Raw genomic sequence first — 16,354 nt, 5'->3', positions numbered from 1 at the left:
TGACAGGAGAGGGACATTTAAGGGTCCAATCAGATTTTCCCTACCCAGCTTCTCTGTGGCTTCCGCCATAGTTGTCCTCACTGCTGAGACACCATGTGAATGCAGGACAGGGCTCCAAATGCTGTGATCAATGATTAGCCTTCTATTGATGCAGCTGCAGAGGAACAAGTGCAGCATTAAGCAATATACTGCAGATAAGTGCTGGTCCAGAGTGGGACCCAAAAGCAAATGAAGCAGTGCCGGTAAAGTGGTACATAGAACCCTTTAAGATACTTAATCTTAACGCAACTTCACAGAAGACTAGAACCATCTCAAGGGATCGACTACGTTGGTACTGTAATTGCAGTTTGGACAAATAGGAAATGGTGCTTTTTAATGGCATGAGTAATGGGGTTGAGATGCAAGAGGTTGCTCACGGGAAAGGGCTTAATGATGGTGATGCAAGAGCGCCTCCAAGTGGAACGAAGAGGATCAGCAGGACAGGGCCTTCACAGCTTTTGCTTCCTGGATCAAGGCGAGACTTTGTTCTCATCAGGGCAAACAGGACTATACCAGAAGCTACAGGAACTGGGTCCTGGGAAGTGTAAAATATCCACAAGCAGATTTTGGATTAGCTGAGACTGTGTGATTGAAAAATGCTAACTTCAATGGAGGTGTGGGGGGCAATAAGGAGTGAAACAAAAAAGAAGCCAATAAGTAAACACAATAGTCAGTCTTTTAAGATATTTATTTTAAAAATAATCTGTAGAAAAAACTTTACATAAAAATATCCAGGGACAAAAAAAGGCAAAAACTCCCCCCCCCCACCAAAACCTTATTTACTTCAGGTTACATTCAAATGTCACCTTTTTGAAGATGACATGTATTTGGCCCACGTGGACACCATTTTCATTCAGTGGGAACGTGGCTGAAGTAAAGACTGACAGAATTATCCATGTGCTCAGCCATGTCCCCTTCCCAAGTCCATGGAGTGCAAAGCAGGATTCTCCTTTTGGTAATTCTCCAGCACTGTATATGTACCAAGGTCAATGAGGAAGCCACTTTTGGGGGTGCTAGAGACAAACAGCTGAAAATGTGTTACACAGCTGGGCATACTTTAAGATGGTCTTTGGGATGAACGTAAATAAAAAATAAAATTGAGTGCTCCATGGAATATTTGGCAGGACACAGTTAAAGTTCCTTTAGTATTTTAAAAAAAGAAAAAAGTGAACAGTACATGATCCCACCATTGAGCTAAAGATCACTTTTACCATCCTGTACCAGAGTGCTTACTATTATAGTGGCATGAGTATAGGTAAATGACAAATTGGCAATGACAACTTGCCTCTGTAAGCAAATAAATATCAAAATACACTTTGCATAGAACACTGGTAGAAATACTGCACGGTGCTGGATCTAACTGGCCTAGAAGTTTGGAAGTAGACTGATGCGCTAAAATTTGGCACTGGAACAAGCTGCGCCATCAACAAAGTCTGTTCATTTGGAAGAATTGTCTCTAGAGAATTTTACAGAAGTCATAATAAAACTGCAAGCCATACTTTTGGCAGTTTCTACCCAAAAATTAAAAAAGGAAGCAAAAAGATTACACTGTTGGTCATTTGTTTGTGTACTTGCATTGCTCGACAGAACGAGAAGCCGACAGAGAAAGATTCCATAACGGAATCACTAAGTAGTCTTGCCTCTGGGCAAGCAAACCTTTTTTGGAGATCCCTTATATAAAAAAAAATAATAATAATAAAAAAAAATGAAAAAACAAAAAAACAAACAAACAAACAAATACACTGATTTCAAATGGACTAAAGGACAAGCTCGCTTCATCCTAGTGTCCCTCGAGCTTCGATGCGACTCAAATGATAAAGTAAAAGTGACAATGAGGCCTCAGCAAGACGGTTAAATTAACCCCAGAAACGTGCCCTGACCCAACTATTCAGCTGGCCACAAAGAATTGCAGTGAGTCAAAAATCCGACCCAAAATAAAAAGTCAACATTAATCAAGTATAAAAATCAAGGAAAAGCGATTTGGTACGTTGCTGGCTGTGAAAAGACAAGACGTAGGCTATAACATAAGGAACACTTGGTCTATCAGGCCTCCGGTTGTAGTAGCCATAGGATTTTGGCACAGAGCAGTTTAAGAACAATGGCTCCATCTGCTGGTGCGGAAGCTGAAATGCACGTATGGCAGGCCGGCGCATCGGGAGGACGTCTTGCGGAATCGAGTACATAAATAGGGTTTTAGCATGCGCAAAACCACAAATCACGGCTCACGGAAATGTTCATGGCTTGGATTTGAACATGCTAAAAATGTTATGCACATAAGAACATCAAATAAACCTCACCACAGTCTTACATTCATTACAGAACACAAAATGTAAACTTTGACAAACATTAAATTAAAAAAATGAACTAAAAATTTCAAATTAAAACAAAGACCCATATTGCACAAGAGTTATACTAAATATTATTCCAAGCACAGCCTGGCTGTGCTGAAAAGTTTAGTGTGCACCACAAACAGAAACCCAAATTTAACTTCTACAAAACGTAAAAGACTACAGCCACCAGACAACAAAACAAAAAACAAAACAAAAACAAAAAAGTGGAGGAGGAAGGGTCAAATATTAAAATAAAAAAAAAGAAAAAAAAGAAAAAAGGTGAACAGTGATTACGTATAAACAAACAAGTACATCCAAACAGGCAGTCACATGTCAGATGCACACGCTGTGACCTGGAGATCAAGACCACGTGCGTCAGAGAGCAGGGAGTGGGTTTGGCGGCCACCTATAAAGGAAGTGCTACCTTTGACCTGCGGCAGAAGTGCCGGCTCTATCTGCTAAGGCTGGAGGGTGCTGTGTCCCTCCTGCGGCGGCGCCAAGTGTTGCGGTTGTGCTGTGGAGGAAGAGCTCGGGGTCCTGGCATTACTCCAGGCTCAAAGCTGCTGGTGTGCAGCGGCCCCTTCAGTCCGAACCTCTGACCATTATTAAACTGGAGGTAGTGGGGGAAAAAAGCTCTATTAATGCACACAAGCACAGGAACCTCTTCAGAAAGTATCCCTTCACAAGTTTGAACTTATTCATCTATTTGAAACATTTAAATCACATCGTCAAGGGGTGTCACTCACTTGGTAACAACTTTTGTTGTTCGATCGGCAAGATGTAAACAGTTAAAGAGGTGTTCCAGCCAAAAATGAGCATGTAATCATCACACTGTTTACATCTGTTGTAAACAAGCCTACTCACATCATAAAGCTTAGAGTTAAGTGGTCTCTAGATTGAGATTTACCAATTTAAACACCAGGAATACCCTTTTCTGATGCATGGTAAAGATGGCAGGAACATTTGAAAATCTGCTTTGTGGTACATTTAAGATTTGAGCCGTTTTGAAATGGATTTGAATTTTGTTTGCTTTCTGTCATCTGGTGAATGCAGAGGGAACACCGACTGCTAGAAAGCAAGGTACCAACGTGGCCCTCAGAGTGGCATCTTTTCCCTGAGGGGGGGGAAAAAAAAACAAAAAAAAACCTAGACCAAAAAAACTAATTAAAAAAAAATTTAAAAAAACTTCTCTCTGGCAATAATTTAGGGCTGAATATGGATAGAATAGAAGCTTGGTTGTATTCATTAGCCTACAGATCAGGCTAGGCTAACAGTCAGGACTGGGTGACACCACACAGATTCCCAATGACTGTGCGATGTATTTGCTTAATGCATGCTGGCTACTGCAATGAGAGAATACTGATGAACAAAAAAAAACAAAATTATAAATTGTCAAACCAATAATTCTGCACTACAGAATACTACATTCATAATACAACAAATAACATCAAACTCTAGTTTTAGGCCAGAATACCCAAAGGCAGCTGCATATTACATTACTGAAAACACCTGCAACTTTTCACAAAAAGGTTTTGCAAATTGATGTACAAGCCAGCTTTCAATTAAAGTAAATCTACAGCAGTGTACATGAAAAGCCTGATAAACACCAAAAAGACAAGCAGCGTACATTGAGCTCGTCACACTAACTAAAATGATTCATTTCTTTATTAATCCAACGGCCAGCTACAAAAGCAACTAATAAAGAGCCGATCTAGCCAGCAAAATGACGTTCTTAAGGCAACAGCTAAAGTAAGAGAGGCCTCCTTACCTTGGCGTAGTGCTGGTGGTGAGAGCCCGGAAGGGGGCTGAGGTAGACAGGGGAGGGCAGCCGGTAACCAGCACTAAATGGAACACACCCGTCCACACATGCTGGTCTCCCTGGCAAAAGCGAGGGCACCACCACATTCGCAGGGAGTGATTTTCGCAGCTGAGAGAGAGAGAGAGAGAGAGAGAGAGAGAGAGAGAGAGAGAGAGAGAGAGAGAGAGAGAGAGAGAGAAAGAAAGAAAGAAAGAAAGAAAGATTTTAAGCATGAATTAATGATTTCTATAACCAATCATGCATCATTTACTATTTACACATCTGAAATTTAATCATTATATTATTAAATAAATAACTTAACATTATTATGCCTTCTTCAGTGTTTTACAATGCAATAAAACAGAAGCTGCATCACAAAAGCATGCTCATACATTTCCTAAAATGTATTACAATTTGTCAGACTGACCACACGCATCATTTAAAGCAGTGTTTTTCAACTCGTGGGCTGCAGTCCGCCCAGTGTGCAGTGATGGTACTGCTAGGCGGCCGTTGTCTGTCTTTATTTATTTATTTTTAACTGACAAAATTAGACATTCCCCCAAATGTCATTTTAAATGACAAATATTGCTGTGATAACAAAAATAAAATATTTCTATTAAGCTCACTAAATCATAGCTAATTATGTTTATATCTACAGTGCAAGTCTATGTAAAACTATTCGCCTTCTGATTGGAATTCATCCATCACGTATAAACGGTTAAAATCAGGATCTTTCAAAAGGAAGGATCCCAAGGCTTGTCCAAGCGAAGTAGTCAGTCTGAGATAAACCAAAACGAAACGAAGCAGTGAGTAGCTAGAGCCAGGTTTTACACGCGCAGGAACTGAAAATGAGCAGCTACCGCTGTTTGTTTAGAGCTCTTGTCAAATGAAGCTTTGAAGCCAAAACAATTTACACCATCACGTTGAGACTAAACTTAGTGTACATTTCTAAACCAAAATCGAATGGAGCCAAAACACAGCCTGACATCCAAGTTGATGGCTGTCAAACAACATCGGCTATCTTATTAGGCGAGTCAGAAAGACACGACCAGACAGAGTAAATCTTGTGGGCTGTGGAAGATTTGCAGTCACTTGTTTGGGTCATGAGTTGCAAAAGTTTGGAACAACCCCCGATTTAAAGATGATTTTTTTTTTTAAACCAGAAAGTTTAGTCTAATATGTCCTTTGCTATTACTGCAGCCACAACAAACAAACTTTAATATCGTCATCTTCATTATCCCTTGAAACTAAGTATTCTTGACAGGACTGCTGAGCCAAAGTGGGGCAGGGGCACCTAAAGGAACATCTTCTGGCCTTTAGGTTTACATCTTAGATCTACACCTAAGCAGCGCAGCTCTTCAGAGGTGAATGGATATTTCAGGTAAAAGTCTGTTACTAAGTTACCAAATCAAGATGCTATTCAGCTGGACAGATTCAGGGTCATAGTGAGATAGTGCTGTCCCCAGCCATTGCTGTGAAACTCTGTGGTAGCCCTACCTGTCCATTGGAGGATGAAACTGTTTCAGATGGATTTGCCCTGTTTTGTGGCCTCTGCTGTGTGCTGGGCAAGGTGGATTCTGGGAAAGCTTGAAGCTGCTTGGTTCCACATGGAACTGAGTCAGAGTCCTGGAAAAATCAGGGAAAGAGACACCATCTCTCTTGATGATTCTTGACACCAATGTGAACAGTCAGAGCAGAAAGACTAGATCTGAACTTAAAACCCAAACTGAACAGTACTGCTCTTACATGACCGTTTATACACGCATGATCTGCCAAGATTGGAATCAGCAGATTTTTCTTTTCTATCCACGCAATGAGTCCATTTATTTTTATTTAGATTGCAATTTTACTAGGTAAATAAAGTGAGCTAGGCACATGCCCTAGCGCTGTATTTAAAACGCAACTGCTACACCTGTACCAAAATATAATGTACTTTACGCAAAAGCTGCCTCTTAAGTATGAACGGTGTACAACGCGTCCGAGACACATCGTGACTCATCCAAATCACATTCAGGGATGGACAGGGACGCATATGACCACGTAACCTTTGTAGTATGAAGTAGGCCTGGGTGATACCTGAAAATAATTAGCACAGTATCTTCTAGTTTAAAAAAAAAAGTCACTATTTATTATATTGCTTATCGAATATGTCGCAACAGTCCTTAAATTCATACAAACAGGGAGTCACATGGAAACCTCTGTTTTACAACAAACGCCGCAAGAGGCTGACAAACGTGGATGGTCCCTTTCCTCCAGCAACGAAAGATCACGTGGTCATTGGAGATGCATTTGACACACATGGAAATGCCAGGTGTGAATGGCTATATGTCTAACTGTCCACATTTACACACAAAAAATAAATGTATGAATGAAAGACAAGGGCCATTACACAAGGTGACTGCAAAACAGCATTAGGGAAAATTGTTTCTGGTCAATCTGTATTTTCTTTCCATGCGTCACATGACTAATTCTCTTCCTTCTGACTTTGAGCAGCAATGGCCCATTACATAAATTAAAAAGTTACTGGATACTCTGACAACATAACATTAAATTATATTAAATATATTTTGTATCTTTTTAAGCTGGCTGGTAGTTTAAGGTGTTTCGTTACTAAGCACTTTCTAACGTTGCCTTGCAATTTTTGTTTTTTGCCTCTGAGATGCATTGTTTAATTTAAATACCATATTTACTACCAATCTGCCCAGGGACCGCAGACAAAAGAAATAGCCATCTGGCTAAATCTAGGAAATTTACATTATGAAACAATGATGCTGATTAATATGCATTGGCCCTGTTAAAATAAATAAATAAATAAAAAATTATGAATCTAAGATACTAGTAAAAGAAATCAACTCGCCGCAAACTTGACTGTATATATAAAAAACTAATAAATAAATAAATTCAGAATTAAATGATAATTTATGACTCGTACATTTCTAGTGAATGTTACCAAAGATAGGACTGCAGAACAATGAGATCAAAAACAAAAGATCCTCACAAAATAACTCTGCAATCTTACAATGTCACTTCCTGACAAGGAGGAAACAGAGGAAGAAGAGGATGAGGATGATGACGATGATGAGTGCTGCTGAGGGCTGGACTGAGACATGATGGAATCAGCACTTTGAGGAGATGAGGAGTCTCTCTGCTGCTCCTCTGAATCACCTCCGAGCTGAGGAACTGTTCAACACACACACAGTTAAAACAGTCTTTTAATACAAAGCCATTTCTGAGGAGTCAGTGATTCTGTGGAAATGCAAAAAGAGAAAGCCAACTCAACAATTCAGATCTTTTTTTATTTATTTTAACTTATTTTATCCAATTAACTTGAAAACAACCAAAAAGGAGATGGTTGCGACTTCCACTAAATAATTTCTGAAATATGTTTCCTGCAAGTCGATTTTATAAAAAGTGAACTCACGACAGCTGTTTATTCTGGCATTGTGTCTGTTTCTCCATCTCTTGATGATCGACTCCCTGTATTCAATCACCTCCTGGGTCAATCTGATTATCCGGCCTAGTGTGCTAAAGGAAAACATTAAAGATCATTAAAGATTGTTCCACACAACTACTGAATTTCTATCCACAACAGAGTGGAAACTACCATCTTCATCAGTACTGACATTTTTAAATATCACCACTTATTAGTTCTTGGCCATGTTCTGAGTGGTTTTACCTGTAGTTTAGAGCACGCGTATATATATTTATTTATTTGTGTGTGTGTGTGTGTGTGTGTGTGTGTGTGTGTATATATATATATATATATATATATATATATATATATATATATATATATATATATATATATATATATATATATAAAAATAAAAGGGCAGATAATAATAATAATAAACAAATCAAACATTGCTAACTTAAAAACAGTGCTGGGCATCTTGAATTGATTCCTGTCTCCTCTATTCTACAGATAACAGCATACTCAAGTACTTCTGTTCTGGCTGGTTGATTAAATTTGAGAAAATGGGAACAGTGTAAACAGGATGTGTCTTTTTAAAAACTTGGTACAAAATGATTTAAATACTCATTTTGATTTACTGAATGAAATTTACAACAAACAACTATGCTAAAAACTATGCTAAGTTATATTTGTGTGAGGATCAGTACAACTGATTTACTGCTGCACAAAGAAATAACATCAAAAGGGTTTTAAGTATTTGGTAAAACATTTGCCTCTTATTTTTATATACTTTATAGATTCTTATTTACTTTCACTCAAGTACATTTTTAGCTCCATAATTACATTTTTAATTGAGTAAGATTTTTGTTCAGTTCCCATACTTAGCTTTTTCTGTACTTTTTTCACTCCTGTATATTACTTATTACAGCGTTTCAGCCAGACTGTTGTATCCGGGTAAATGCTTGTATTTCACCTTTAACCGTTGGGCAGAAACTGACCTGTCCATGTCTTTGTTGGGATAGGAGCGGGCCAGGGGAGAGACAGCGTGACTCAGGACGATGTAAGCGTAGTCGAACACCTGCTTAACCTGCATGGCACCGTAAGAGCTGCGACCTACATCATTACCTGAGACAGACGTACATAAGAGAACCAACAATCTATTAAGCCCACAACCCTTATCATGCACATAACTACAGAAGAAGCTAATGCAGGAATGGAGATTTCTGTTTGGCAAGAAGAAATTCAATATCCAGCACTCTTAACCAAACACTTGAAAACACACACCTTCTTCGTTTGGGTCCTCGATACACAGCATTGAGGGTCTATATCCATTAGTCATGGCTTTCATCATCTCTTCCTTGGCCAGGTACGCCCCTCCGTTCTTCACACGGATGCCCGTCTTCAGGTAGTTAAAATTCCGACCGTACAACTCAAAGAACTCAATGAGCAAAATGCCTAGATTGATATTAGAGCCCTTGCAGTCAATTCTGGGGTGGAGCTGAAACACAGAACAGTGAGGTGGGGGGACGTCATTCTAAACATAAAGGTCTAAATCAAGTTTTAAAATGAATTTTCTGGATTTAAAGACAGGGATGCATAAATATCGGAATCATATTGGTACTGGCAGATATGTGCTATAAAATAAGCAATTAAGCATGTAAATAAGTACAATTACATAAAAAAAAACAAATCAGAAAAACAATCAGATAGTTGAATATTTAGGCTATACTAGGCTATTGCAACCATGTCAGAAGTCATTAATTTTACTGCCTTTGTAACCCTCAAAGTAACCATGGTGGATCCAGACCCAATTTTATAATCAACATTTTATAAATGTTTATGCGTCAGCAGATAAGTAAATGAAAAATTTCAGTTAGCAACATCAGCCCACAATTCTCACATCAGTTCATACCTGCTCAAAGCATGCTTTAGCCATTACCAAGATTAACCAATTAGAAAATATTCTTTTATTCAAAAACTGATCTAAACCACAGAATAGTGGTTCACAAACCACAGATTACTTGTTCACAAAGCTGTCTTTTAAATATGACTGGCTGATAAAGCGGTAGGTTTTCATGTTTGATAAGAAAGAGGTTTGAGCCAAGATGGTGACCCCTTCAAATGAGCCAACACCCAAGTTAATGCTAAGCTAACATTGGAGCTACTCAGAGCAACTGAGGAGGATTTTTATATGAGGTCTTAAACTTTAATGATACAATACAAAGAATGACAAGTGCATTTCTATTTATATTTAACTTATGTCTTAAACACAAACATGAGTCCTTGATTTATCAAGTTAACAGCAGCTAAGCAGCAGAAAAGCTGACTTATTTAGGTAACTGATCTTAATGTTTATCATTACATTTCTTACTAAAATGATGCAACTTACAGTTTCAGTAACAAAATCAGTACTACCCTTCAGACGATCAGGATAGCATGTGTCGGGTGTTATACATTCCTCTAACACCTCTTAACCATCTCCTAATAATTCTGGCCAATTAGACCATTTAGAGATGGCTGTGACTGGATGAGAAGCATAGTAATATTCATCTTGCAAATAGTCATTGGAAGAATGCTGTTAAAGGCAGCACCACCATTAGCAGCTCACTGGCTCAAATTGCCAGCACTCATTAAAAATTAAATGAGTTTTTAATCTGGGAAAAAGTATTCAGAAAAGAGCACAGCAAAAAAATAAATAAATAAATAAGGTCTCCAGAACCCTATTCTTTCATATCAGAAACATTTTCACTTCAAGATTCCAGGAGACTGATTTGCCAAACTAGGTAACTAAGTCGTTGCTTACTGTCTATTTACAAACTTGCACATAATTATGTAGCCAGAGTACTGACAAGGACCAAAAAAAGGAGTCATCTACGTATTTGCATTGCTGTTATCCTTTGGTTGCCTACATCTTCTGTTCTCTCAATTTATCTTCTTTCATTTCAGTAGCTGGTAAGCACTTTGAGTGTATTAATGCATTAGAGGTGCTACATAGACACAATGCATTATGTAGTTTATGTAGTTTTCCAGAACAGAGCTTCAACAATTTCAACAAAGATTTAAATAAGAGAACGACAGAACAGAACTACAAGTAGGCAAACATCACCTTCAATGTTGAGTGTTGCGTCCCATCTACCTTTGACCACGAGAACAAAACTGTTTGGCTATGAAAACCATTTAAGCCATTCTTTAGTGGTGAAATTTCGTTTAGTTTCTCAGCAAGGCAGTCAAAGTGCCGCAGTCGGATATTCACCCCAGATGTTATAAAGGAGGAGCTGGGTCACTGATTGGACCCTGAATGGGAAAGCTTGTAACTTTTTTTGTGCGTTACTGAGCCAAAACGATGAGACTTTATAAAACAATTTGGCTTTCAGTTTTGTGTTTTTCGAGTGGACAGACTTCCCTATACAGACTTTGTATTTGCTTACAACTATGTGCAGTTGAGATTCACCATAAATCAATTTTGGCAGGATTTTTTTCCTCCCTCACCTGTAAGAAGCTGATAGCCATTAAAATGAGGCAGTAGGAACTGATGCCTCCAGTGAACACTTCATTTAGATCTCTCTGCAGTAGGAACTGCTTCAAAACAAATATCAGGTACGGCAGCACTGAGTATTTCTGAGAGAGAGAGAGAGAGAGAGAGAGAGAGAGAGAGAGAGAGAGAGAGAGAGAGAGAGAGAGAGAGAGAGAAAAAAAAATTCATCAGATGCATATTTTGAATTCTAAAGAGCAACTATGCTTCATAATCAGTACTCACAAAAGCTGCATGAGGAATTAGGTTTTTCAAGGAAACAAAAAGCTTGCTAAGCATCACCAGCTAAAAACAGGACAATGCATCTTCTTATATAAAGATATCATAATATACACCAGACAATTTCTTCTATTCTAGACTAAAAGTAAAAACTTACCTTCAAGTTGTCCTTAATAAAGCATGCAGTGTCGACCCCAGTTTCTACATTAAAGCTGATGTCAACTTTCATCTCCGTTTTTCTGTCAGTGAGTTTAATTATAGGAACCTGAGGAGAAGCATCAAGATCAGTTAATATCAAAATGACTGACACCCATCCATTAGCTTTACAACGGTGTTGTATTTCTATGGTAAACTGCCATATCTGTAGTAGACTTTCAATTACGACATACAATAAGCTTGATGTGGTTCCCTGTACGTAGAAAAAGAACGGAAGTGCTGAAGCAACTGGTGATGGGCTTCTATTATTAGTGTGTTGAGTAACTGGGATTTCTGTTCTTTTACTAAGTACAAAGAAATACACTGAAATTAGGTAAATGCAATAAACCAGAGCTTTTCAGAGCCAACCAAACATGGACTGAGAGGGCCTAAGTGTGTAGCTTTCTGAAGTATTTTAAAGTCAGAAGACTGACTGTAGCTTTATCCAGTATTTTGATGGAGAAAGGCTCGACAAAGTCCTGCTGCCTAAAGGCCTGGTCAAGCTGCTGCAGAGGAGGCCGCTCCCAGTTCCCAAACACCACCAGGTCAATGTCACTGTCAGAACCAAGAAAGAGATGATTACTAATAACTGTCCTTTAAAACAACATATATATAAATGAACAAGATTTTAAATGAGATTCAGTTCATCACCTTGTTGGGAGATAGAGTCCATAACGGAAACTGCCATAAATTTGGACCTGAATAAAAAAATGAAAATGTACATTAGATTTTAAAGACTATTCATTTCTGACAGCCAACAGATCTGAACATTTGAAATCTGACAAAAAGGCAGTTTTGGCTAGAAAGCTTAGAAAGTGAGTTAAGTTAAAGAATGCCGAGACCTCTCCTACTACCTTGTGGTTGTAGTTCTACAGCAATTGCTATGCTACCAGTTATCTAAATCACAGACTGCTTGCACAAGCATCACCAGAAACCCTGCACCTCATTAAAAACAGGACAGGATGAAAAACTACCACATGATGCATCCTTTTGGAAGAAAAGCTAAAGTGCATGTGGCTCTAAGACAACACACTGGCAAATGCTGAAGCGGAGCATTTTTTCTTGTGCTTTTTCACTTCAGCTGAGAGAGGCCTACAAAACCATTGCAAAGCCACATAGAGTGGTGGCATAATACCTCACAGGATTTTCTGATACAGATACAGACACCTTAAACAGCAACTGAAATGGATCTGATCATGCTCAAACTACTCAAACACACTACAACCCCACAGAAAGAAATACACAGCTAAAAAACAGTGTGAGAGCAAGCCATGTCAGTCTAGATCTGTTACAGGACTGGATCAGATTAAATGGTTTTCCCTTCCATATCCGAACCAGCTTTTTCTGCCAATATCGGCCCAATACTCTTGCTACTGATATGCCATCTCTATTAGCTGATCTAGCTTCAAGAGGCTTGAAGTGGCAAGGCTAAAGGCTCACCCAACTGTGAGAAAACACAGGTTCTCCTTCTGTAATTATCAGAGACTGCACCCAGTATCAGAGAAAAAGCAAAGCAAGCCATGAGAAACTGTTAAAAGATCTGCCACAAAACCTTTTTTAGGTGCAAGTAAGAAAACCCCAGTACTAGCTTTAGCATAATTTCACATGAAAAAAAGGAGTAATTATTTATCTCTGTACCAAACTTAAAACTATTGCAAACCATTTGAAAAGAAGGTTAAAACCGCAGCTCCCTCAAAAGTTACTGAAGCTTAGGAACAAAATGAACATATTGCATCGGCCCGAGCAGTGTTACCCACATTAGCTGTAGGCCACAGGCTTTTTATCACAGTCTCAATGCGATTCACCACATCTCTCCTCATTGCTTCTTCCTCCGGCCACGGGGACATGAAGTTGTAGAAGTCCACTATCTCTTCGTGGAGCCTAGAGGGAAATGAACAGGACAGAGGCAGGTGAACAGGAGCGCCGAGCACACCTAGCCTGGCAAAAAGGCTTTCAGATCAGAAGGAGGCGCTCTTCACAATCAGTAAAGGTGAAAAGCAGAAACTACAACTTCAGCACCCTGAAGGAAGGACGGAGGAACCTCTAACGAATACCACACACTTCAACTTAACAGGGTCGCAGTGATTATTTACGCCTCTGTTGTGCTTAGTCATTAATAGCCCAACCTAAGATTCACTGCAAGGTGGGCTTTCTTGCTCATGAATTTCAGGCTGAAGCACATCCATTTTGCATTGGCTAAGATACTGCAGGGTTAAAGGGAAAGTTAAGCTAAAGCATTAATGCTGCTAGCGGCATCTGGTGACAAGAGCTCAGATTGACTAAAAGTGTTTCCAGCAGCAGTGTGTCAAAATTTGGACTTGGTATCTAAAATTAACTTTCTCCACATACTGACTCAGTATCTGGACATGCCTTATGTTTCCAACATCTTGACTTTAGTCAAAATAATGACTTATTATCCCAACAGAATTCCTTACTTGCTTAAATCTTAACTCGTTATTTTGGCATAATTTAATCTTATTAGGTTGAGGTTTTGACTTAAGTCTTCATTCCGAGATACATTCCGAAAAAACACAACATGGTCGATGTTTCTGCTCTATCCGGCGGGAATGGGCTTCCACACCGACCAACAGGGTCCGGTCTTGGTGAGGGGGATAAGAGACCGAGCTCACCCATTAATACCGGGGCTGTATCTCCTCGTCTTCCACGGTGTCCCTGAAAAGAAGTGGTTGGCGTTGGCGTTGGAGCTGGAGAGCAGGTAGTTGATGCCGTAGGTGCTGGCTTTGTTGTCGCTCTTCTTTCTGGCCTGGTGGTGGTTCTGCTGGAGGTCTTTCGAGGGGAAGTGCCGGTGTAAGTGTGGCTGGAGAGTAGTGTGGGGATGGAGCTGCTGCTGTTGGTGGTGGCGACGGTGGTGCAGGTAGTTGTTAATGTTGTGCAAATGCTCGACGAAGTTGAAATGAAGTTTGGCCCAAGTTCCAGAAGAGTCCGACTTGGGACTGTCCGTTTCCGAGTCGGCGGACTCGGTCGGGGACAGAGAGCCGTCCTTTTGGGGAGCTTTTATCGCGCCGTTGGCCAGCTCGATCATACCGCAGGAGTCAACCGGCGGGCAGAAACCGGAGGAGACGGCGCTGCCGTTAGCGAGGTGATGGTGGCCGGAATAGCCCGGTACCGGCGGAACCACGGCGGGGCTGTTCTTCGGAAAACTAGACGCCATGGTGGGGGAGCTGGCCCGGTTCGTCCCGGTGCCGGTCCGTAAACCCTGCGAGGTTTCCCACACCCGCATCCACAGAGCGTTAGCAGGTCCCTTCTGCTCGGGCTGGATCCAGGTGAGCCTCGGGTCCATCCGAGCGAACGGCTCCGAAAGAGAGAAGAAAACACACACACACAGAACGACCCAGACACGGGAAAAACACTCGCCTGTGGGGGATAAAAACCGACGCCTGGGGGAGTTTCAGGAACCGCGAAGAGGTTTAAAAAGCGCCCAGCAGAAGCGGGGCTAAGAGTCCGGACTAGCCGCTAGCCGAGTTGTGCTAGCGGGTTACAGCGCTGAACGGCTCCGCTCTGTTAGCAGTCCAATATGGCGCAAGAAGAGTGTGTAAGAGTGAGTGTGTGCGAGTGTGTGTTTCTCTGTGTGTGTGAATGTGAGAAAGAGGGGGGGTCTGGAGCCCGTTGTGCGCATGTGTGGGATTTTTAAACTCTTTCTCGAACACACCCACAACGCTGAGACCTACCCATACAGACAGTCGGAGGACCCAGCCCGGCGGAAAAGACCGACCCTCGATCTCCACAAACTGGTCATCAAACTGTGCAGATCTGAGGGAGGACTCACCCTACAGACCTTCATTTATGGTGTGAAAGCCTCATTTATAAACGTTTTAAGTTGTGTTTTCACAGTGCTGTTAGGAATCTAATGTTTTCCTCTCATAATCGATCTTCCAGTGATCCCCAACAGGCTTGTGCAGTGGCGTACCTACATAACTAGGCCCCAGTTCAAAAAAGGAACGCCCACCAGAAACACTGTTTATAAAGAAAACTATCAACGAATGCAAAAAAGACTGTAATTTAGCCTTGCTCCAAACTAGAGGAGAAGACGTCTTTCTTAAGATTGTCTCAAAGAAATCAAATCAAATCAAGCTTTATTGGTCACACAGCCACACACACTATAGCTGTCCGTTGCCATAAAAACCGAATATACAACAGAAAAAAATATAGACAGAATATAAATGAAATGGGAAGAGGAATACAAAATATAAAAATATAGGGATTTATAGAATCAAGTACAGGGATAGATGTATGTAAAGTGCAGATGTGTGCATATGTGATAATCAATATTATAAATACTTATAAATAAAGCAGATCTCAATAATGTTTTAATGAAGGATCACTTATTTCTGCATTCGTCCCCCTAAAACCAAATTTCATAAACAGGAGAAAATGGCTCAGTCTCACTCTGATGTCAGACAGGACAATGTTTAGAAGAACACGGGATTAAGGGGAGATCTCATTTACAATACTTGTTTCCTCCGAAAAGTCATGCTCCACCCACTAGTATCTAATGTTAACCGAAATGTTTATGTTAGACGTACACGATAAATAATGAATATATCACATTGCAGCTTCCATGGATGACATGGTTCATCTATAAGAACTGTCTATGTGCTGTTGATGGGAGCTAACTGGTTAGATCTTTCTGTGATTCATGGGTGTATCCAACTGGGGTGGTTATTAAGAAAATCTTTGTGTGGATGTAGTTTTGTCAGTATCTATATGAGGGGCCCAAGAAAGATTTTATTTTTTAATAATTTCTAGAAAATGTAAGCTGTTTTTATCAATATCACAGTGCACGAAGCTCATTTTGGCCTCCACAA

General features: G+C 40.1%; 1 protein-coding gene across 1 annotated transcript; it reads right to left on the bottom strand.

The window, feature by feature from the left end:
• Window positions 1–698: 698 nt before the first annotated feature.
• On the bottom strand, window positions 699–15,367 carry LOC118821912 (terminal nucleotidyltransferase 4A-like). The gene is made up of 13 exons (XM_036590611.1): window positions 14,159–15,367; window positions 13,286–13,409; window positions 12,180–12,226; window positions 11,963–12,083; window positions 11,491–11,598; window positions 11,072–11,200; window positions 8,867–9,080; window positions 8,581–8,707; window positions 7,589–7,692; window positions 7,187–7,347; window positions 5,665–5,793; window positions 4,138–4,296; window positions 699–2,979 (listed from the first exon to the last, which is right to left on the bottom strand). The coding sequence occupies exons 1-13, from the start codon at window positions 14,827–14,829 to the stop codon at window positions 2,821–2,823; spliced, it is 2,253 nt and encodes a 750-aa protein (XP_036446504.1). The 5' UTR covers window positions 14,830–15,367; the 3' UTR covers window positions 699–2,820.
• Between the last annotated feature and the right edge of the window lie 987 nt (window positions 15,368–16,354).

The sequence above is a fragment of the Colossoma macropomum genome, unplaced genomic scaffold (genome assembly GCF_904425465.1).
Source record: "Colossoma macropomum unplaced genomic scaffold, Colossoma_macropomum, whole genome shotgun sequence".
In the NCBI taxonomy this organism is placed as follows: domain Eukaryota; kingdom Metazoa; phylum Chordata; class Actinopteri; order Characiformes; family Serrasalmidae; genus Colossoma; species Colossoma macropomum.
Note: the sequence above shows the minus strand (reverse complement) of the source record. Positions and strands in the feature narration are given on the sequence as shown.